General features: G+C 35.3%; 1 protein-coding gene across 1 annotated transcript in view; it reads left to right on the top strand.

The window, feature by feature from the left end:
- LOC134612263 (mucin-16-like) overlaps positions 1-24,383 on the top strand; it is a gene marked incomplete at its 5' end in the record, with an annotated part of 81,272 nt that overhangs the window by 52,303 nt on the left and 4,586 nt on the right. Inside the window, 42 exons of the mRNA XM_063456609.1 lie at positions 60-193; positions 523-590; positions 1,021-1,190; positions 1,508-1,543; positions 1,696-1,829; positions 2,158-2,225; positions 2,657-2,826; positions 3,125-3,160; positions 3,313-3,446; positions 3,775-3,842; positions 4,280-4,449; positions 4,768-4,803; positions 4,956-5,089; positions 5,418-5,485; positions 5,923-6,092; positions 6,412-6,447; positions 6,600-6,733; positions 7,063-7,130; positions 7,562-7,731; positions 8,051-8,086; positions 8,239-8,372; positions 8,703-8,770; positions 9,202-9,371; positions 9,671-9,706; positions 9,859-9,992; positions 10,324-10,391; positions 10,822-10,991; positions 11,290-11,325; positions 11,478-11,611; positions 11,941-12,008; positions 12,439-12,608; positions 12,873-12,908; positions 15,018-15,181; positions 16,344-16,411; positions 17,488-17,654; positions 17,801-17,824; positions 19,303-19,457; positions 20,643-20,710; positions 20,810-20,982; positions 22,868-23,052; positions 23,850-23,917; positions 24,228-24,376. Of these exons, the coding sequence (XP_063312679.1) occupies positions 60-193; positions 523-590; positions 1,021-1,190; positions 1,508-1,543; positions 1,696-1,829; positions 2,158-2,225; positions 2,657-2,826; positions 3,125-3,160; positions 3,313-3,446; positions 3,775-3,842; positions 4,280-4,449; positions 4,768-4,803; positions 4,956-5,089; positions 5,418-5,485; positions 5,923-6,092; positions 6,412-6,447; positions 6,600-6,733; positions 7,063-7,130; positions 7,562-7,731; positions 8,051-8,086; positions 8,239-8,372; positions 8,703-8,770; positions 9,202-9,371; positions 9,671-9,706; positions 9,859-9,992; positions 10,324-10,391; positions 10,822-10,991; positions 11,290-11,325; positions 11,478-11,611; positions 11,941-12,008; positions 12,439-12,608; positions 12,873-12,908; positions 15,018-15,181; positions 16,344-16,411; positions 17,488-17,654; positions 17,801-17,824; positions 19,303-19,457; positions 20,643-20,710; positions 20,810-20,982; positions 22,868-23,052; positions 23,850-23,917; positions 24,228-24,376 (4,485 nt within the window). The remainder of the gene's footprint in view (positions 1-59; positions 194-522; positions 591-1,020; positions 1,191-1,507; positions 1,544-1,695; positions 1,830-2,157; positions 2,226-2,656; positions 2,827-3,124; positions 3,161-3,312; positions 3,447-3,774; positions 3,843-4,279; positions 4,450-4,767; positions 4,804-4,955; positions 5,090-5,417; positions 5,486-5,922; positions 6,093-6,411; positions 6,448-6,599; positions 6,734-7,062; positions 7,131-7,561; positions 7,732-8,050; positions 8,087-8,238; positions 8,373-8,702; positions 8,771-9,201; positions 9,372-9,670; positions 9,707-9,858; positions 9,993-10,323; positions 10,392-10,821; positions 10,992-11,289; positions 11,326-11,477; positions 11,612-11,940; positions 12,009-12,438; positions 12,609-12,872; positions 12,909-15,017; positions 15,182-16,343; positions 16,412-17,487; positions 17,655-17,800; positions 17,825-19,302; positions 19,458-20,642; positions 20,711-20,809; positions 20,983-22,867; positions 23,053-23,849; positions 23,918-24,227; positions 24,377-24,383) is intronic.

The raw sequence follows: 24,383 nt of genomic DNA, 5'->3' as shown, positions 1-24,383 counted from the left end.
TTTACTCCATTATAAATATAGTCAGTATGTTCACTTCTCTTTTTCTGTCTTGTTTCCAGCCACTACAACAAATATTCCATCAGTCAATACTTTCACCTTGAATTTAACATTGTCTAATCTCCCATTTACCTTGGACCTTGGGACTCCCAACAGCGCCAAATTTAACAACACCCAGGCTATCATAACCAGCTTGGTAAGTCTTTAAGCATTATTTTATTATCATTTAATAATTAATTTTTTTCTCTATTAATTTGTAAGCTCTTATATGTTTTGTACAATTATTTAAGAAATGTCACAGGTGAAATTAGCTCATATGACCCAATAAAGTCAGTTTATTTTGTCGTCTAGCTCTTTACGTGTATTTAGAGGAGTTTGTACACTATTTATCCCACATTTCCCTAATATACATTAGGCTGATTAGTGAAGATACCAAAAAGTCAACATAATTTCCATTGGCAATATATCCTTATTGCTTCTAATCTCTTATAGTTTTGATGGTACCAATGACTCTCTCTCTTTTAGTTGGACACAGTTCTGAAGAAAACCAGCTTGGGATCTTCTTACTCTGGCTGCCAAATCAATGCGTTTAGGTAATTACTTTTTTTTTGTATATTTGGTTTTTTAATATGCATGCAGTGCCCGATTTTTATGCTCACAACGCACTGTGCTTTGGTAAGTTGACAATCAACTTGCAAGTGAAAGTGGAATAGTGGAACATGTTTTTAAACTCAACTAGAATGGCCTATTTTTTTTATTTATCAACATTCTTACATTAGAATAAAGTCACCAAATATAGTTAATATGGTGTGAGTACACTTGAGGAGAAGAGAATACTGGCGGAAAGCTAGGGTTATTCTCTATTGGGGGAGAGGAAGGAAAAACAATGACAATTTTGGAAAATGAGGAATTCAATGTCAGATTAGTATTGTGGGAGTGATAATAATTGAGTGTTTCTAATTACTTATAGTCATTAGCCATATAGAACATGAATATTTAAACATATTTTGTTTTCTCCTTTAGTGGAGCGGATAGTGGAGCAGCCACCAAACTTGATGCCATCTGCACATACAACAACAAGACATTCTCTGTGTTTGACCGGGTGGCCATATACAAGGAACTGAGCAACCAGACAAATGGTGTCACCAATCTTGGAATCTACAGTCTGGATCCAAACAGTCTCTACGTTGATGGTAAATGTTTGGGCGTACAAGAGCAGTCAACCTTTGATTACACTGAAGTAATCCCTGTGCTATTGACAACTAGTACTGCTTTCCTAAATAATAATTTGTTTATAAAGTAGTTGTTCATTTGAGATGATAACTGTGGATTTTATCAGCATAAATGGAAAAACATGTAAAATCCTCCCTCATGAAGAGGGCACTCCACCAAGTTCAGGTTCTCTCCCAAGTCAGCACTAATATGTTTTATTCTGATCCTAAACAAAGAGTTGAGATTCCTATACATTTTCTACTTCAAACTAATTTTCTTTTTCTTTTGCTTTTATTAGGTTATAATGAAAAGACACTGACAACTCCTCCTCCAAGTAAGTATTTTAAGAACATAAACGTTTTAAAATTAAATTAAAGGCTTATTTCATTAATAGAGTATTGTTTATAAAATCGATTGCACATGTTTATTTACTCCATTATAAATATAGTCAGTATGTTCACTTCTCTTTTTCTGTCTTGTTTCCAGCCACTACAACAAATATTCCATCAGTCAATACTTTCACCTTGAATTTAACATTGTCTAATCTCCCATTTACCTTGGACCTTGGGACTCCCAACAGCGCCAAATTTAACAACACCCAGGCTATCATAACCAGCTTGGTAAGTCTTTAAGCATTATTTTATTATCATTTAATAATTATTTTTTTTCTCTATTAATTTGTAAGCTCTGATATGTTTTGTACAATTCTTTAAGAAATGTCATAGGTGAAATTAGCTCATATGACCAATAAAGTCAGTTTATTTTGTCGTGTAACTCTTTACGTGTATTTAGAGGAGTTTGTACACTATTTATCCCACATTTCCCTAATATACATTAGGCTGATTAGTGAAGATACCAAAAAGTCAACATAATTTCCATTGGCAATATATCTTTATTGCTTCTAATCTCTTATAGTTTTGATGGTACCAATCACTCTCTCTCTTTTAGTTGGACACAGTTCTGAAGAAAACCAGCTTGGGATCTTCTTACTCTGGCTGCCAAATCAATGCGTTTAGGTAATTACTTTTTTTTTTGTATATTTGGTATTTTAATATGCATGCAGTGCCCGATTTTTATGCTCACAACGCACTGTGCTTTGGTAAGTTGACCATCAACTTGCAAGTGAAAGTGGAATAGTGGAACATGTTTTTAAACTCAACTAGAATGGCCTATTTTTTTTATTTATCAACATTCTTACATTAGAATAAAGTCACCAAATATAGTTAATATGGTGTGAGTACACTTGAGGAGAAGAGAATACTGGCGGAAAGCTAGGGTTATTCTCTATTGGGGGAGAGGAAGGAAAAACAATGACAATTTTGGAAAATGAGGAATTCAATGTCAGATTAGTATTGTGGGAGTGATAATAATTGAGTGTTTCTAATTACTTATAGTCATTAGCCATATAGAACATGAATGTTTAAACATATTTTGTTTTCTCCTTTAGTGGAGCGGATAGTGGAGCAGCCACCAAACTTGATGCCATCTGCACATACAACAACAAGACATTCTCTGTGTTTGACCGGGTGGCCATATACAAGGAACTGAGCAACCAGACAAATGGTGTCACCAACCTTGGAATCTACAGTCTGGACCCAAACAGTCTCTACGTTGATGGTAAATGTTTGGGCGTAAAGGAGCAGTCAACCTTTGATTACACTGAAGGAATCCCTGTGCTATTAACAATTAGTACTGCTTTCCTAAATAATAATTTGTTTATAACGTAGTTGTTCATTTGAGATGATAACTGTGGATTTTATCAGCATAAATGGAACAACATGTAAAATCCTCCCTCATGAAGAGGGCACTCCACCAAGTTCAGGTTCTCTCCCAAGTCAGCACTAATATGTTTTATTCTGATCCTATACATTTTCCACTTTAAACTAATTTTCTTTCTCTTTTGCTCTTTTTTTAGGTTATAATGAAAAGACACTGACAACTCCTCCTCCAAGTAAGTATTTTAAGAACATAAACGTTTTAAAATTAAATGAAAGGCTTATTTCATTAAGAGAGTATTGTTTATAAAATCAATTGCACACGTTTCTTTACTCCAATATAAATATAGTCAGTATGTTCACTTCTCTTTTTCTGTCTTGTTTCCAGCCACTACAACAAATATTCCATCAGTCAATACTTTCACCTTGAATTTAACATTGTCTAATCTCCCATTTACCTCGGACCTTGGGACTCCCAACAGCGCCAAATTTAACAACACCCAGGCTATCATAACCAGCTTGGTAAGTCTTTAAGCATTATTTTATAATCATATAATAATTAATTTTTTTCTCTATTAATTTGTAAGCTTTGATATGTTTTGTACAATTCTTTAAGAAATGTCACAGGTGACATTAGCTCATATGACCAATAAAGTCAGTTTATTTTGTCGTCTAGCTCTTTACGTGTATTTAGAGGAGTTTGTACACTATTTATCACACATTTCCCTAATACACATTAGGCTGATAAGTGAAGATACCAAAAAGTCAACATAATTTCCATTGGCAATATATCCTTATTGCTTCTAATCTCTTATAGTTTTGATGGTACCAATGACTCTCTCTCTTTTAGTTGGACACAGTTCTGAAGAAAACCAGCTTGGGATCTTCTTACTCTGGCTGCCAAATCAATGCGTTTAGGTAATTGTTTTTTTTTTTTTTTGTATATTTGGTATTTTAATATGCATGCAGTGCCCGATTTTTATGCTCACAACGCACTGTGCTTTGGTAAGTTGACAATCAACTTGCAAGTGAAAGTGGAAGAGTGGAACATGTTTTTAAACTCAACTAGAATGGCCTATTTTTTTTTATTTATCAACATTCTTACATTAGAATAAAGTCACCAAATATAGTTAATATGGTGTGTGTACACTTGAGGAGAAGAGAATACTGGCAGAAAGCTAGGGTTATTCTCTATTGGGGGAGAGGAAGGAAAAACAATGACAATTTTGGAAAATGAGGAATTCAATGTCAGATTAGTATTGTGGGAGTGATAATAATTGAGTTTTTCGAATAACTTATAGTCATTAGGCATATAGAACCTGAATGTTAAAAAAATATTTTGTTTTCTCCTTTAGTGGAGCGAATAGTGGAGCAGCCACCAAACTTGATGCCATCTGCACATACAACAATAAGACATTCCCTGTTTTTGACCGGGTGGCCATGTACAAGGAACTGAGCAACCAGACAAATGGTGTCACCAACCTTGGAATCTACAGTCTGGACCCAAACAGTCTCTACGTTGATGGTAAATGTGTGGGGGACAGGAGCAGTCAACCTTTGATTACACTGAAGGAATTCCTGTGCTATTGACAATTAGTACTGCTTTCCTAAATAATAATTTGTTTATAAAGTAGTTGTTCATTTGAGATGATAACTGTGGATTTTATCAGCATAAATGGAAAAACATGTAAAATCCTCCCTCATGAAGAGGGCACTCCACCAAGTTCATGTTCTCTCCCAAGTCAGCACTAATATGTTTTATTCTGATCCTAAACAAAGAGTTGAGATTCCTAAACATTTTCTACTTCAAACTCATTTTCTTTCTCTTTTGCTCTTTTTTTAGGTTATAATGAAAAGACACTGACAACTCCTCCTCCAAGTAAGTATTTTATGAACATAAACGTTTTAAAATTAAATTAAAGGCTTATTTCATTAAGAGAGTATTGTTTATAAAATCAATTGCACACGTTTCTTTACTCCAATATAAATATAGTCAGTATGTTCACTTCTCTTTTTCTGTCTTGTTTCCAGCCACTACAACAAATATTCCATCAGTCAATACTTTCACCTTGAATTTAACATTGTCTAATCTCCCATTTACCTCGGACCTTGGGACTCCCAACAGCGCCAAATTTAACAACACCCAGGCTATCATAACCAGCTTGGTAAGTCTTTAAGCATTATTTTATAATCATATAATAATTAATTTTTTTCTCTATTAATTTGTAAGCTTTGATATGTTTTGTACAATTCTTTAAGAAATGTCACAGGTGACATTAGCTCATATGACCAATAAAGTCAGTTTATTTTGTCGTCTAGCTCTTTACGTGTATTTAGAGGAGTTTGTACACTATTTATCACACATTTCCCTAATACACATTAGGCTGATAAGTGAAGATACCAAAAAGTCAACATAATTTCCATTGGCAATATATCCTTATTGCTTCTAATCTCTTATAGTTTTGATGGTACCAATGACTCTCTCTCTTTTAGTTGGACACAGTTCTGAAGAAAACCAGCTTGGGATCTTCTTACTCTGGCTGCCAAATCAATGCGTTTAGGTAATTGTTTTTTTTTTTTTTTTGTATATTTGGTATTTTAATATGCATGCAGTGCCCGATTTTTATGCTCACAACGCACTGTGCTTTGGTAAGTTGACAATCAGCTTGCAAGTGAAAGTGGAAGAGTGGAACATGTTTTTAAACTCAACTAGAATGGCCTATTTTTTTTTATTTATCAACATTCTTACATTAGAATAAAGTCACCAAATATAGTTAATATGGTGTGTGTACACTTGAGGAGAAGAGAATACTGGCGGAAAGCTAGGGTTATTCTCTATTGGGGGAGAGGAAGGAAAAACAATGACAATTTTGGAAAATGAGGAATTCAATGTCAGATTAGTATTGTGGGAGTGATAATAATTGAGTTTTTCGAATAACTTATAGTCATTAGGCATATAGAACCTGAATATTTAAACATATTTTGTTTTCTCTTTTAGTGGAGCGAATAGTGGAGAAGCCACCAAACTTGATGCCATCTGCACATACAACAACAAGACATTCCCTGTTTTGGACCGAGTGGCCATATACAAGGAACTGAGCAACCAGACAAATGGTGTCACCAACCTTGGAATCTACAGTCTGGACCCAAACAGTCTCTACGTTGATGGTAAGTGTGTGGGGGACAGGAGCAGTCAACCTTTGATTACACTGAAGGAATCCCTGTGCTATTGACAATTAGTACTGCTTTCCTAAATAATAATTTGTTTATAAAGTAGTTGTTCATTTGAGATGATAACTGTGGATTTTATCAGCATAAATGGAAAAACATGTAAAATCCTCCCTCATGAAGAGGGCACTCCACCAAGTTCGGGTTCTCTCCCAAGTCAGCACTAATATGTTTTATTCTGATCCTAAACAAAGAGTTGAGATTCCTATACATTTTCTACTTCAAACTAATTTTCTTTCTCTTTTGTTCTTTTTTTTAGGTTATAATGAAAAGACACTGACAACTCCTCCTCCAAGTAAGTATTTTAAGAACATGAATGTTTTAAAATTAAATGAAAGGCTTATTTCATTAAGAGAGTATTGTTTATAAAATCGATTGCACACGTTTCTTTACTCCATTATAAATATAGTCAGTATGTTCACTTCTCTTTTTCTGTCTTGTTTCCAGCCACTACAACAAATATTCCATCAGTCAATACTTTCACCTTGAATTTAACATTGTCTAATCTCCTGTTTACCTCGGACCTTGGAACTCCCAACAGCGCCAAATTTAACAACACCCAGACTATCATAACCAGCTTGGTAAGCCTTCCAGCATTATTTTAATATCATTTAATAATTATCATTTTTCTCTATTATTTTTGTAACTCAGATAAGTTATGTACAATTCTTTAAGAAATGTCACAGGTGAAATTAGCTCATATGACCAATAAAGTCAGTTTATTTTGTCGTCTAGCTCTTTATGTGTATTTAGAGGAGTTTGTACATTATTTATCCCACATTTCTCTAACGTATTTTAAAGCTTATTAGTGAAGATGCCAAAAATTCTACATAATTTCCATTGGCAATACACCCTTATTGCTCCTAATCTCTTATAGTTTTGATGGTACCAATCACTCTCTCTCTTTTAGTTGGACACAGTGCTGAAGAAAACCAGCTTGGGATCTTCTTACTCTGGCTGCCAAATCAATGCGTTTAGGTAAATTTGGTTTTATTTTTTATTTTATATTTGGTATTCTACTAGGCATGCAGTGCCCGATTGTTATGCTTACACTGTGCTTTGGTAAGTTGACAATACATTTGCAAGAGGAAGTGGAACAGTGGAACATATTTTCAAACTCAACTAGAATGGCCTATGTTTTTAATTTATCAACATTCTTACGTTAGAATAAAGTCATCAAAGTTAGTTAATATGGAGTGTGTACACTTGAGGAGAAAAGACTACTGGTGGAAAGCTGCGGTTATTATGCAGTGGGGGAGAGGAAGGAAAAACAATGAAAATTTTGAAAATAAGGAATTCAATGTCAAATTAGTATTGTGAGAGTGATAATAATTGAGTGTTTCTAATTACTTACAGTCATTAGCCATATAGAACCTGAATGTTTAAACATATTTTGTTTTCTCCTTTAGTGGAGCGAATAGTGGAGCAGCCACCAAACTTGATGCCATCTGCACATACAACAACAAGACATTCCCTGTGTTTGACCGGGTGGCCATATACAAGGAACTGAGCAACCAGACAAATGGTGTCACCAACCTTGGAATCTACAGTCTGGATCCAAACAGTCTCTACGTTGATGGTAAATGTGTGGGCGTAAAGGAGCAGTCAACCTTTGATTACACTGAAGGAATCCCTGTGCTATTGACAATTAGTACTGCTTTCCTAAATAATAATTTGTTTATAAAGTAGTTGTTCATTTGAGATGATAACTGTGGATTTTATCAGCATAAATGGAAAAACATGTAAAATCCTCCATTTTGAAGAGGGCATTCCACCAAGTTCATGTTCTCTCCCAAGTCAGCACTAATATGTTTTATTCTGATCCTAAACAAAGAGTTGAGATTCCTATACATTTTATACTTCAAACTAATTTTCTTTCTCTTTTGTTCTTTTTTTAGGTTATAATGAAAAGACATTGACAACTCCTCCTCCAAGTAAGTATTTTAAGAACATAAACGTTTTAGAATTAAATGAAAGGCTTATTTCATTAATAGAGTATTGTTTATAAAATCGATTGCACACGTTTCTTTACTCCATTATAAATATAGTCAGTATGTTCACTTCTCTTTTTCTGTCTTGTTTCCAGCTACTACAACAAATATTCCATCAGTCAATACTTTCACCTTGAATTTAACATTGTCTAATCTCCTGTTTACCTCGGACCTTGGAACTCCCAACAGCGCCAAATTTAACAACACCCAGACTATCATAACCAGCTTGGTAAGCCTTCCAGCATTATTTTATTATCATTTAATAATTATCTTTTTTCTCTATTATTTTTGTAAGCTCAGATAAGTTATGTACAATTCTTTAAGAAATGTCACAGGTGAAATTAGCTCATATGACCAATAAAGTTAGTTTATTTTGTCGTCTAGCTCTTTATGTGTATTTAGAGGAGTTTGTACATTATTTATCCCACATTTCCCTAACCTATTTTAAAGCTGATTAGTGAAGATGCCAAAAATTCTACATAATTTCCATTGGCAATACACCCTTATTGCTCCTAATCTCTTATTGTTTTGGTGGTACCAATCACTCTCTCTCTTTTAGTTGGACACAGTGCTGAAGAAAACCAGCTTGGGATCTTCTTACTCTGGCTGCCAAATCAATGCGTTTAGGTAAATTTGGTTTTATTTTTTATTTTATATTTGGTATTCTACTATGCATGCAGTGCCCGATTGTTATGCTTACACTGTGCTTTGGTAAGTTGACAATACATTTGCAAGAGGAAGTTGAACAGTGGAACATATTTTCAAACTCAACTAGAATGGCCTATGTTTTTAATTTATCAACATTCTTACGTTAGAATAAAGTCATCAAAGTTAGTTAATATGGAGTGTGTACACTTGAGGAGAAAAGACTACTGGTGGAAAGCTGCGGTTATTATGCAGTGGGGGAGAGGAAGGAAAAACAATGACAATTTTGAAAATAAGGAATTCAATGTCAAATTAGTATTGTGAGAGTGATAATAATTGAGTGTTTCTAATTACTTACAGTAATTAGCCATATAGAACTTGAATGTTTAAACATATTTTGTTTTCTCCTTTAGTGGAGCGAATAGTGGAGCAGCCACCAAACTTGATGCCATCTGCACATACAACAACAAGACATTCCCTGTGTTTGACCATGTGGCCATATACAAGGAACTGAGCAACCAGACAAATGGTGTCACCAACCTTGGAATCTACAGTCTGGACCCAAACAGTCTCTACGTTGATGGTAAATGTGTGGGCGTACAGGAGCAGTCAACCTTTGATTACACTGAAGGAATCCCTGTGCTATTGACAATTAGTACTGCTTTCCTAAATAATAATTTGTTTATAAAGTAGTTGTTCATTTACGATGATAACTGGGCATTTCACCAACATAAATGGAAAAACATCTAAAATATTCCCTCATGAAGAGGGCATTCCACCAAGTTCATGTTCTCTCCCAAGTCAGCACTAATATGTATTATTCTGATCCTATACATTTTCTACTTCAAACTAATTTTCTTTCTCTTTTGTTCTTTTTTTTAGGTTATAATGAAAAGACACTGACAACTCCTGCTCCAAGTAAGTATTTTAAGAACATACACGTTTTAAAATTAAATTAAAGGCTTATTTCGTTAATAGAGTATTGTTTATAAAATCGATTGCACACGTTTCTTTACTCCATTATAAATATAGTCAGTATGTTCACTTCTCTTTTTCTGTCTTGTTTCCAGCCACTACAACAAATATTCCATCAGTCAATACTTTCACCTTGAATTTAACATTGTCTAATCTCCTGTTTACCTCGGACCTTGGAACTCCCAACAGCGCCAAATTTAACAACACCCAGACTATCATAACCAGCTTGGTAAGTCTTTCAGCATTATTTTATTATCATTTAATAATTATCTTTTTTCTCTATTATTTTTGTAAGCTCTGATATGTTTTGTACAATTCTTTAAGAAATGTCACAGGTGAAATTAGCTCATATGACCAATAAAGTTAGTTTATTTTGTCGTCTAGCTCTTTATGTGTATTTAGAGGAGTTTGTACATTATTTATCCCACATTTCCCTAACGTATTTTAAAGCTGATTAGTGAAGATGCCAAAAATTCTACATAATTTCCATTGGCAATACACCCTTATTGCTCCTAATCTTTTTATAGTTTTGATGGTACCAATCACTCTCTCTCTTTTAGTTGGACACAGTGCTGAAGAAAACCAGCTTGGGATCTTCTTACTCTGGCTGCCAAATCAATGTGTTTAGGTAAATTTGGTTTTATTTTTATTTTATATTTGGTATTCTACTATGCATGCAGTGCCCGATTGTTATGCTTACACTGTGCTTTGGTAAGTTGACAATACATTTGCAAGAGGAAGTTGAACAGTGGAACATATTTTCAAACTCAACTAGAATGGCCTATGTTTTTAATTTATCAACATTCTTACGTTAGAATAAAGTCATCAAAGTTAGTTAATATGGAGTGTGTACACTTGAGGAGAAAAGACTACTGGTGGAAAGCTGCGGTTATTATGCAGTGGGGGAGAGGAAGGAAAAACAATGACAATTTTGAAAATAAGGAATTCAATCTCAAATTAGTATTGTGAGAGTGATAATAATTGAGTGTTTCTAATTACTTACAGTAATTAGCCATATAGAACTTGAATGTTTAAACATATTTTGTTTTCTCCTTTAGTGGAGCGAATAGTGGAGCAGCCACCAAACTTGATGCCATCTGCACATACAACAACAAGACATTCCCTGTGTTTGACCATGTGGCCATATACAAGGAACTGAGCAACCAGACAAATGGTGTCACCAACCTTGGAATCTACAGTCTGGACCCAAACAGTCTCTACGTTGATGGTAAATGTGTGGGCGTACAGGAGCAGTCAACCTTTGATTACACTGAAGGAATCCCTGTGCTATTGACAATTAGTACTGCTTTCCTAAATAATAATTTGTTTATAAAGTAGTTGTTCATTTACGATGATAACTGGGCATTTCACCAACATAAATGGAAAAACATCTAAAATATTCCCTCATGAAGAGGGCATTCCACCAAGTTCATGTTCTCTCCCAAGTCAGCACTAATATGTATTATTCTGATCCTATACATTTTCTACTTCAAACTAATTTTCTTTCTCTTTTGTTCTTTTTTTAGGTTATAATGAAAAGACACTGACAACTCCTGCTCCAAGTAAGTATTTTAAGAACATAAACGTTTTAAAAATAAATTAAAGGCTTATTTCATTAAGAGAGTATTGTTTATAAAATCGATTGCACACGTTTCTTTACTCCATTATAAATATAGTCAGTATGTTCACTTCTCTTTTTCTGTCTTGTTTCCAGCCACTACAACAAATATTCCATCAGTCAATACTTTCACCTTGAATTTAACATTGTCTAATCTCCTGTTTACCTCGGACCTTGGAACTCCCAACAGCGCCAAATTTAACAACACCCAGACTATCATAACCAGCTTGGTAAGTCTTTCAGCATTATTTTATTATCATTTAATAATTATCTTTTTTCTCTATTATTTTTGTAACTCAGATAAGTTATGTACAATTCTTTAAGAAATGTCACAGGTGAAATTAGCTCATATGACCAATAAAGTTAGTTTATTTTGTCGTCTAGCTCTTTATGTGTATTTAGAGGAGTTTGTACATTATTTATCCCACATTTCCCTAACGTATTTTAAAGCTGATTAGTGAAGATGCCAAAAATTCTACATCATTTCCATTGGCAATATACCCTTATTGCTCCTAATCTCTTATAGTTTTGATGGTACCAATCACTCTCTCTCTTTTAGTTGGACACAGTGCTGAAGAAAACCAGCTTGGGATCTTCTTACTCTGGCTGCCAAATCAATGCGTTTAGGTAAATTTGGTTTTATTTTTATTTTATATTTGGTATTCTACTATGCATGCAGTGCCCGATTGTTATGCTTACACTGTGCTTTGGTAAGTTGACAATACATTTGCAAGAGGAAGTGGAACAGTGGAACATATTTTCAAACTCAACTAGAATGGCCTATGTTTTTAATTTATCAACATTCTTACGTTAGAATAAAGTCATCAAAGTTAGTTAATATGGTGTGAGTACACTTGAGGAGAAAAGACTACTGGTGGAAAGCTGTGGTTATTATGCAGTGAGGGAGAGGAAGGAAAAACAATGACAATTTTGAAAACAAGGCATTTAATGTCAAATTAGTATTGTGAGAGTGATAATAATTGAGTGTTTCTAATTACTTACAGTCATTAGCCATATAGAACCTGAATGTTTAAACATATTTTATTTTCTCTTTTAGTGGAGTGAATGGTGGAGTAGCCACCAAACTTAATGCCATCTGCACATACAACAACAAGACATTCCCTGTTTTTGACCGGGTGGCCATATACAAGGAAATGAGCAACCAGACAAATGGTGTCACCAACCTTGGAATCTACAGTCTGGATCCAAACGGCCTCTATGTTGATGGTAAGTTCATGGCCATACAGAATTAATCGAAATTTAATTACAATACATACGTCACTATATATTAACTGATAGCACTTATTTTACCATAATGGTGTGTCACACTCTTACTACAGCAAAAGGTCAGTGATACATTTAAAATCAAATGTTTTTGGTCAAAATAACTGCCTAAGAACATGGTCAACCCCCAACTTTTTTCTTTAGTCTCTACAAATAATTTTATGCATCAATCTGTTTGTATTAGGCTAATTGTCTTTTTTTATTCAGGGTATAATGAAAAAACAGCAACTACTTCACCTCCATGTAAGTATTTACAGAACATTTTAAAGTCAGAAATAAATATTAATTACAATTTCATTGCATTATTTTGTTGTTTTTTTTCTCAGATTGATAAACTGGGCTATTTCATATGTAACATTAATTACATTATTATACAGCAGTAATCAATATTTATATTCTGATAAATGATTGTCGGAAATAACAATAAATTAAGCCCTGAATGCTTCTCATTTAAATAAAGAAATTTACATATTGTTTTTTTATTTATTTAGTATGGGTCAACCTATGTTGTACATTACACAATTAATCACCCCTACTTCAAGAGAACATCTGTTATATTGTTTACACAGTGATTGAACATTTGAATTAAAGGAACACTATAGGGTCAGGAACACAAACATGTATTCCTAACCCTATCGTGTCAAAACCACCTTATCCCCCTAAATATAGTAAAATCTTACGTTTGTTTAAGTCTGCTGGCTCTGCCCCTGACCTGCTGGCTTGTCTGACATCATCAGAAGTGTTAGTCTGAGCCAATCACAATGCTTTCCTATACGATTGCCTGAGACTGTCAAGGAGGTAGATCAGGGGCAGAGCCAGCAGAAGCCAAACACAGCCCTGGCCTATCAGCATCTCCTTATAGAGATACATTGAATCAATACATCTCTATGAAAAAAGTTCAGTGTATCCATGCAGAGGGTGGATACACTGAATAGCAGTGCTGCACACTGTGCAGCACTGACACATGAAGCACCTCTAGTAGCCATGTGAGGAGTGACAAGGGGAGTTATCACTAGGATGTACTGTAAACACTGCATTTTCCTTGAAAATACAGTGTCTACTGCAAAAAGCATGAAGGGAATGATTATACTCACCATAACAAATACAATAAGCTGTAGTTGTTCTAGTGACCATAATGTCCATTTAAGTTTTTGAAGGTACAGCATTTTCAAACATCCAGTGCAGAGGCTAAATCAGTCCAGAAAAAAGCTACAAATAACTGCATTTGATTCTTTTTCTATCATATTTGTGCGTATGCTTGATAAAAATTTAGGAACATGTTAACATTTACTGTTATTAATGTAAAACGCTTTTGTAGTAGTCTTCATCTTCTTAAATTAAGTGTCACTGCTTTTTTAACTTTTCTAAAACATGAGTAGTTAATAACCTATTATGTAAATTAGAGCTGTGCTGAGTTGATAACTAAAAAATGCAAAATGTAGGTAAAAAGAGTTGACCCTTAAAGGAAAACTCCACTGCCCAAATACAGAACACGTAAAAATCATTGTTTAGCAGATATATCCCATATGAATTTACATATGTATTTAATTTACATTGGGGGTTTATCTAAAAACAGTATGCAACAGTCCTCCTCCTCTAACCCTGCCCACACTTCCTGTGGCTGTCCAATCAGAGACTTCCTAATGCAGGTCAATGAGAAGTCTTTGCAATGAGAAGTCTTTGCAATTGTTCTAAACAATTGCTGCCTCCTGAGTTTAGCTCCACTGAGCCAAACAAACCAGGAAGTAACAAGACCTGTTGTCTGATTGACAGCGAAGGGGGCGTAACCAGGTTGATTTATAAAAGTGGCAATTTCTATTAAAATTTGCACTTTTTGTCAAAAGAGGACTCAATCATCACACAGCATGCTGAGCTGCTCTAGAGGTCCAAAGTGTCCTTTTAATGTTATTCACTAATATGTGAATTATTGGAAATTCAAAATTATTTCAAAGTGTATTTTAAATAAATAAATCTCTAGGTCCAAATATAACCAAATGGAAAACCTAGCTGACTTAGCAAATTTTTTCAACATGGCTATTTGACCTAAAATTCCCTTTAATTCACATTATGTTCTTGACAGTTAGTGACTAACCTTGCATGTAGGTGAAAAGACACCAAGCCAAAGTTTTTTTTTTTTTTTTTATTCTAACAATTCTGCATTAGTGGTATTTTGCTTTTTTTTTTTTTTTAAATGCAATTGCCTTTTCCATTTGAGAACATCTAGTATGCCACTACATAATAAACATTCATATATTGAAGAGTTTATTTACATGCACTGTTAGTAAAAGGCTCTAACAGGATAGATAACTGTAAAACTGTTTTGTTGCTTGATAATGTGATTTACTCTTACAGCGGTGGAACCCCCCATTGTGGTTGACACCAATGCTCCTGTGGAAGCCACCAACTCAGAAAAGATCACAATCAATTTCACCATCACAAATATGCCTTACACTGCTACTCTTGGGACAAGTAATTCAGCAAAGTTTAACTCCACCGCAGCTGCTATAGTTTTTTTGGTGAGCACCGATTATTGAATAGGTGTATCTAAAAGTTTCATTAAATAAATTGAACTGTCTCTATACAAAAAAAAAAAAAAAATAGGCTTTGCATAGAAATGTGACCACATTTAAAAAGCCAATCTCAGCACCAAATCCACAGTATGCAATGTATTGGTAATGCAGCCCTTAGAGCTGCGGACAGTTTCTCGTTTTGGGTCTAATTATTCTGATTTTGGTACCACAAATGGTGCTTTAACATATTGGCAACATGTCAATACACAACTGTCCTTCTATAGTCTAAGTTTTAAATTAAAGTACATTTATGTGCAGTAGAAACAAGTACATATTATTATATACAGGGCCCGCGGGGATGCCGACTTGCTAGGGGCGCCCACCGGAAAAGTTACTGGTGGCTGCTCCTGTCTTGGGCTGAAGCACTAGACTAGCAGTTATTTAGGTATCCCCACAGCCATTTCTACTGCCTGGCTCCCTCTGCATCAATGTCACCACAGATTATCTTCTCGAGAAGCGGGGTTTACTATAACCTCTACAACAGAGCAGAATTTTAAGTTTCCTGCAGACGGGAAAAACCAGGACATAACCTGGTATCCCAGCTGCCCCTGTCTGTGGACACCAGAAGCCCTCTGAATGGAGCGGGAAGCAGCCTGTACTCATAGTGCATGGCTCTTCTGCTCCCCCATTACAAACAAGGGATACTTCCTACAGGCTGGTTCTGTTCTCCTCCAGTTACAGCATGTAGGTATGGCCCTTCAGGAGTATAAGGTGGACTAATTATTTTGTGCATGGTTGTAAATGTGTGTGTGTGTGTGTGTGTGTGTGTGTGTGTGTGTGTGTGTGTGTGTGTGTGTGTGTGTGTGTGTGAATAAATAAACTATTTGTAAACTGGTGTAAGTGACATTGTTTATGTATGGCAGTGAGAGTTTGTGTTTTAGTGTGTAAGTGACATTATGTGTGTATTTTATTAAGACCATGTGTGTTAGTGTGTAAGTGACATTGCGTATGTATATCAGTGAGAACATGTGTGTGCCAGTGAGTGTGTGTGTATGTGGGTAACCCGGAACCTCTTGATGGTTTTCTTTCAAGCAGTAAGACACAAATTACATTTTACTGTATGCATTAAATCACATTTCCTTGTGTTTTTTTTTTTTTTTAATCTAAGTTGGACCCAATCTTCAGGAACAGCTCGGTTAACAGCACGTACACAAATTGTTATGTTGACTCCTTTGTGTAAGTATAAGGTTTATAATGGAGAGACATTGGCAGTTGGATACCTTGTTGGGTTTTATTGTTGTTCATTAAAACACCACAAAGCTTCACTTGACTCTTGTGTCAACTGATGCCCACAAGTCATCACTACTCAAAGAATAGGCTAATACTTTAAAATAAAATAGAAAAACCTTAAACATACAAATGACATATGTTTGCTGTTTCTGGCAAAACATACAGATTACTTATTAGCTTCACAGCCACCAATTTAAAACCTGTAATTAAATAGTAATTACATTTTTACCGAAACTTGATGCAGGACTGTACTGTCATCATCAAAGATTAGTTTTTAACTATTTTTTTAATTACAACTACTTTTAAAAATCTGTTAACATAAGTTATTAGCATTTTTTATATAAATAATTTTGTCATTATTGAAAAATGCCAGGTGGCAGTTTTAAATCCCAGAAACATTATAAAAGAGTATACAGTGAATCCTCAACCCGAAAACATCCATTAAGCTCATGTACATTACCACCACTTCCCTGAATGAAGCAGTACGATGGGTTCTTCTTACATTTAATTGTGATACCTTACTCTTTCTCAGTGACAGCAATGCATATTATTTTTCAGGAGGTTCGGTCTTAGGGCAATGGACTTTGGGCCTGAGATTTTGGACATTAACCAAGTCAATTCCTTCTTTGTGTTCCAATAAATATTTCATTTATAAATTCTATAGCCCAAAGCCCAAGTTGTATCAATGTACAAAACATAACATTGTACAAAGAGCTTAATGAAAGGAGAATGTTGCAGATTTTTAAATGTAATTTTACAATGAGCGATACCATACATTCTAAATAAATGCACATGGCATTCATATTTCTCACTATACATATATATATATATATTAAAAAGTATTTCGCCAGCAATGCTTCTATAGAATGCCAACATATAAGTTGAATTTACTTTTTACGCAGCTCTTAGTGTATTCTATTATCTGCTCAGGGAATGTTAGTTGGCAGGAACCAATCATTTCAAAATTGGGTTACCCTGCTAATGCCGCGGCAGGAAATTAAAAGCAATTCTTTGTTAAATAGGTCTGTTTCACCTGGTACCAAAGTAAACTCCATCTGTACCTTGAAGAAAAGTACAACAAGCACTCCATTTGACAGAGTGGCCTTCTACAAAGCGATAGCGGCACAGACCCAAAGTGTCACCAAACTGGGAACTTATCAACTGGACAAGAACAGTCTTTATGTTAATGGTAAATCTAAAGAACACAATGTAATCATAACATTCCATTATGAAAACAAGCATATCATTTTTAATATAATTATATGTGTCATGCTGCCTAAACTATCGAATCTCTGAATTATCTGTAATCTGAATCACTGTGTTTGTATCTTACAGGCTATAATGAACAAGCAGTTACAAGTACGTATTATTATTTATTTTTATCAATAGAAGACAGATATAATGCATTTCTTATATTGGACTTGTAAAAAAAAAGAAAAACAATGGCAATAGTGTAGCTTCTGTTTGGAACAAACGTTTCCAGTGTTACCTGTAGATATATACATAGTAGACATATTATTTTAACACCCTAGGAGGCATCTTCTCAGGATCTGTGTGCTTTAACAACTTATTTATGTCTACTAAAATTGTCTTTAAAGAATGACATTGCCTTAGGACTGTATTGTCCAAATAGTCATCAGCGACTCAAGTCCAATTGTATGTCTCTCAGCCTTACTAAAAACGTCCAAAGTTTTATTTTCACGTGCTAGACAACAGCGTGTGCAGACACTCAAAAGAACTCAAGGGCAGAAAAATGATTCTCACTAATGTAAATGCCCCCAGTTATTTTATGTACACACAAACAATAGAGAGTGTTCAAATGCAGGATTGTATATCTAATACCTATCTAGTTATGTTTTTCACATTCATGAACTTGCATTTAATTCATCAGTTTAGATCTGAAGAAAGAATATTTTGACCGCGACAGGGGAAAGGGTTCTTTATAGTAAAACAATAAGGATGATGATTTATCCTAAAAAGGATGTTATATCAAATTCTGTACAGATTTTTAAAACATATGTGGATGTTTTTTTTTGTTTTTTTTAATCAGAATATTCAAGAATATAATAATTAATATGTTGATCGAAAGAAAAATTTGATTGCCATTTTGTAGTATATATATTTTTTTTTTATTAACACATTGTGGCAAAATTAAAAAATCGCTTCTACTGAAATAAATAAGATGGGTATTTGATGTACTATACTGCATACTGAAGGTACTGCATTAAAGAACTACTATGGATACAATCTGTATTCCTATATTTTCCCGGGCTCTAGCAAATAAAAGGGTACCTCAGTGGGTGCCCTGTTACTAAAAAATAATAAATAAAAAGATTTTACTTACCTTCTCTCCAGTGGTGAACCTACCTGTTTGATGGCCCTATCAAATGCTTCTCATAGAGCAGCATTGGGGACTGCAGGGACATGCGGAGCATTTGCTGCGATCCTCCATTGATCCTGTCATAGAGAAGCATTGCCTGCAATTATTCTTTATGACAGACCTTGATGGCACCGCACGGTTATGAGAGTTAGCTCTCTTATCCAGAGGACTTGGAAGTGTGGCTTGAATTAGATGAAGTTGTTATGGTGAGGAGTGTGTACCTGCAAACAACTGGTTGTATTTCCACCAGTGAGTTCTTCTGTTCTCTTCATGGCAAGCAGTTTATATTATGTCTGTTTCAGTTTAGTTCACTGTGCTTTTCGGCTCTATTTTAACGTTTGCTGAATTTATATGGCCCAACCACATACTTTTAAGTTACTCTTTTTGACAGTATTTTCCTGAAAGAGTTAAATATTTTGTTTATCATTTAAAAACGTTGCCTATTTTTTTATTTCAGCGGTTACACCATCCACAACAGTGACAACAGTTTCGTTCATTGTACCTAAGCCATTTGTTCTTAATTTCACAATTACCAACCTCAACTATAGCTCAAATTTGGCAAATAAGAACTCGGAACAATACAAGGTCAATGAAAATCATCTCAACAACCTGGTAAGTGAGTTTCCATCAAGAAGACACATTGCTCGGTAAAGAATGCTTGCTAAGCATATATAAGACCTGTAATAGAAACAGTTAGTAATATTCAACTAAACTGTGCATGGTGTGGAATCAACAAGAGAATTACAATGTCTAGGCTAAAATAGCTCAACTGAAAAATGATTGAGTGAGAATTTTTCCAGCTTGATTATTTTAGCCTAAATTTTGGAACTCCCTTGTCAGGTCCATGCATTTTCCAGTTTATTTAGAAAGTTCATTTTTTTACTGGTATATTGTTATATGTGTTAAAAATATTGAAACTGGGTGCCACCCTGTAGTTCTCAGTGTGGCATACTTACTTAAATGCACCAAGATCAAGGAGGTAGTATTTCAGCAACTTTTCCAGAGTTTTGTGAAAGCCCCCTTCATTATTATTATTTATATAGCGCCAACATTTTCTGCAGCGCTGTAAAATAGGTGGACTAACAGACAATTCTTTTATTTTTTAAAAATATGAGTTGTACGCACAGGAACAGAGAATGTTGAGGGCATTAATTAAACAAGCGTATATTCTAGAGCAGTGGTTTCCAAACCAGTCCTCAAGGCACACCTGCCAGTCCAGGATTTAGGGATTACCCAGTGTGTCTAAGGTGTTTTTAGAAAAAAACTCAACACAACTAGATGATCCCTAAATCCTGGACTGTAAGGCGTGCCTTGAGGACTGGTTTCGAAACCACTGTTCTAGAAGGGGTGGGGTAAAGTGACACAAGAGGTAAAGGTAGCATGTTTTTCATGTATGGGAAAAAGTAGGTTGCTAGAATAATCTGGAATGAATAGTTAGTTTTTTGAATGACACATTTGCAGGAGAGGAAGGAGGATGGGTTACCAAGGTACCGGAAGGAAAAGCTTCCAAAAGCATTCCAATTTAATAAGTGAAGTTAATGTTCATAAAATTAACAATTCACTTACTTACATTGTAATACATATTCTATTAAAGTATTGTAATGCTGCTTTGTGCAAAAGAGCATAAGAAACATATAGTCTTTGAGTTCATCTCAGATAACCTTTCCTAGATTTTTATAATACATTTTTCCATAGTTTTTTTTTTCTGTTGAACTAGGCACGCAAACCCATTATGCACGTTACAATGATTGAACTTGACAATGGCATGATTTTACATTCTTTGTTTATTCTCTGCAGCTGAACAAAGCTTTCAACAATAGCAGCATCAGCAATTTTTTTGTGAACTGCTCTATTAGTGCATTCAGGTGAGCTTTCTCCAACATTAAAATATGAAAATAAATAAAACACAAACATGAAAAAGTGACTGTAGACTGGCAGTGTTTTACAAATATTTTTCCTTATAGGTCAACTCCAAATGTGCCTTACACCACAGCAGAATCCGTGTGCATATTTAAAGTTGATACCCTAGCCAAGGGTGTCACACAAAATGACATTTTTCTGGCTTTTAAAAATGTGACAGAAGAGGGCAACTATTTGGGCAACTACACCTTAGTGCCTAACAGCATTTTTATTGACCGTAAGTAGATTTCTAAAGCCCAAAAATAAATAAAGAAAAAAAGAATTACCTGTGATCTCACGCTGAGGTCTGGTTCTCCCTACAAACTGATCCAGAGAAAGGGGCACTCTGGAGGACTGACCGAGCGGAGAATTTGGGTGGCATGGGGGGTGCTGATGACACATACCTAATATGCACATATTTAACATTAAAGACAAAATAAAACAGAGCATGTCGGTTCACCACAAGGGAACCTACAATGCTTCCTGGAGATAACTCAATTTTTTTCTCCCCACTGCAGTACAGTATCAAGTGGACATTTACTTCGCTGCAGGTTAATTACTTTATATTTATATTTAGCAATACTACTATCTATATCTTCAGGAAGCATTGTAGGTTCCCTTGTGGTGAACCTACATGCTCTGTTTTGTCTTTCTTGATTATCTCGGGTTATGTCCTGAGAGACCCCTGGAGTCTCTCTTTGGTGCCTAGGAGCATTGGGAACACTTGGAAACATTTCACTTGGATTGTGTCTAAAGTTATTTTCCTTTGGTATCCTATCTCTATACATATTTAACATTAACTAATGATGCAGCAACAGAGGCAGAACTAATGTAGAGAGATTTTTAAGGACCCCCTCTAGCACAAAGGAGGCCAAAAGGTAGATCCCCATCTGTCGAACTCACAAGATGATATGCCAACTGGGGATTTGCCCACCCTTGAATGTATTTGTGAGCAATGTTTGTGAGTTTGAATGTAAGCATTTTTTCTATAGAGTATATGTATGCATGTAGGGGTGTATTTGTATGTACTGTGGGCTTTTTAATGTAGGTGTGCTTTGGAGTTTAGTGTTTGTGCTTGATTTCCGGGGTGTTTGTATATAACTTTAGCGTTTCAACACAAGGGGTGTTTGTATGTAATGTTTGCAATGTATTTAATGTTTGTGTTTGATTCCACGTGTGTGTTTGTATGTAAGGTTGGCTTTTAAATGTGAGTGTAAATATATGTGCAGTGTTGGTGTTTGAATGAAGAGGTGTGTTTGTACCTAATTTTGGAGTTTGAAAGCAAGGGTGTGTTTGCATGTAATGTTTGTGCTTGATTGCTGGGATGTATGCACATACATACACTGCCACATATATACTTACACACAGATATGCATGCACATACTTAAACACACATATATTCAGATACACACTACAATAAACACACACACTGACAAACACATAGATACACAAACATTTAAATACACCAGTGACATTTATACACACCGGGACACACAGATACACCCACTGACACATACAGAGATCCTGACACATACCCATTAACTGATGCTGGCAGATGCTGATGGGACTGTGGGTTTGGAGTTGGATCTCTCATTGCTCCTCCCTCCTCTGCCTCCAGCGCAGCTCTCCTTGCATGTAGGAGGAAGTGACTGCCTCTCACTTCCTCCCAGCATGGCTGCTACTACAGTGGCCACGCTGTTAAAGGGCTGCAGTGCTGGCCTAAGTGCATGTGCCACCAGATCGGCCCGCTGAGCATGCGGTACCTGGTTAAGCTGCACAAGCTCACCCAACGGTAGTTCTGCCACTGGGCAGCAACCTCTGAAACACTGCACACACAGACCCCAAGCACAATGACAACTTAAAATCACTGAAGTGGTCATTGTATTTGGTATTTCTTTTTATTTCACTACACATTTTAACTGTTCTACATATCTTAGTATCTTTTGAGTTTGCATGGGGAAATGTTGATCATTATATCACTATAGAATTATATTGTTTAAACATATTTTGTGCTTCATGCTGTAATATAGGAAACCATGGCTTTAAATAGTGACCTATTTTTTTACATTTTTAATATTCATAACCTCTTTAATAAAAATATGTATTTTCTTTATATTGTGAAGCTAACAGAGCGGTTGATTCAACAACTCAGTCTGCAACCGCTACATCAACTACCACCACCACAACTGCTGTGCCAGTACTATTAGCTTCAGACTTGAACTTTGGCATCAATTACACAATTGTCAACTATTTTGTACCTTCGGATCCCGAAGCACAGCTTATGTTACAAGCGGAAATAGAACAAGCGGTAAGTAGCTAGTAGCTACTCACATGTTATGTGAATGTGTTACAGTGAAGATGATGCTATCTACTCCTCATTTTTGTCACACAGTCTCCTGATACTCATTGCCATGTCTAAAATGGTGCAGAGGAATCCAGTCTTTGACAAAAAAATAAAAATAAATTAAATAGCCTACCATTATTTAAGTAAAGTGTTGATCGTACAAACAGGAGAATTAGTCGGTCTGAGGAATGAGTTTAATAGACACCTTAGTTTAATTGGTAAACAGTTACGCTTTATGTCAGTTTTCATTTTGGCAACAAATAAATAAAGCCTAATAAACTACTGTTACCAAATTGCGTCTATTTCCCTTTATTCTATCACAGCTGCACAGCTGCATTCACTCTTAGGACTGTAAAGTGTTCTTTAAGGACCAAACTTCTGAAATAAAAGGGAATCATGACATGTCACACATGTCATGTGTCCTTAAGGGGTTAAACATTAGAACTCAATGAATGCTGGCTGAGAGACCGGGACATGCCTGTTATACGTACATTAGTGCTGAAACATGAAGGAAAAAAATAACAAAAAACTGCTTCACATTCTCACACATTCGCTTATGCTCTACCATTCCATTTTTCGTATTTTCTCTAATATCTAAAAAAAAAAAAAGTGGAAGGACACATTTTCCTCTCAAGGATTGTCCTTCTGGACCCACCTTACTGGTAACAATGCATACAATTTTTGTTTAACTTGGAAACACAGACTTACTATGCCGAAAAGAAAGTACGGTATGTTTAATAGTTTTGATTTTCTATTTTCAGATGAATAAGCTGTACCTAAACAGTTCCCTGGCCAGCAAGTTCAAATTCTGCAAGCTTGCAGCAATGAGGTACGGAACATTGAAATATGAAGGATGTGGTATATTAGAAAATAGGGGTGTTACTGGGGAGAGGGGGTAACATAGTCTGAACAACCTAAATACATTTTGGAACACATCTATTGTTAGCCCCAAGAATCCTGTTATACCGGGAGACAAATAAGACCTTTAATTATTGAATTTATTGAGAGTGCCACATAAATACACCATATTGACAGTTAATTAAACAGCATAGTGTGGGACAATTGCTGTGGGTGTAGAAGAAGGGCTGATAATTTTACTCCATGTACCTACTTATATGTAAATATATCTTGATGTACAGGAATGGATCTATCATAGCTTCCTGCAACTGCTACTTTGAAGATGACCCCATTGTAAACAAGCAGAGTGTTGAAAAAGCGTTTTATAATGGGACCACCACTGGACAACTGCTGGGATCCAATTTCATGCTCAAGGATATAGTTGTGGCAGGTAAATA

The sequence above is a fragment of the Pelobates fuscus genome, chromosome 5 (genome assembly GCF_036172605.1).
Source record: "Pelobates fuscus isolate aPelFus1 chromosome 5, aPelFus1.pri, whole genome shotgun sequence".
In the NCBI taxonomy this organism is placed as follows: Eukaryota; Metazoa; Chordata; class Amphibia; order Anura; family Pelobatidae; genus Pelobates; species Pelobates fuscus.
This window is presented reverse-complemented; position numbering and strand designations above follow the sequence as displayed.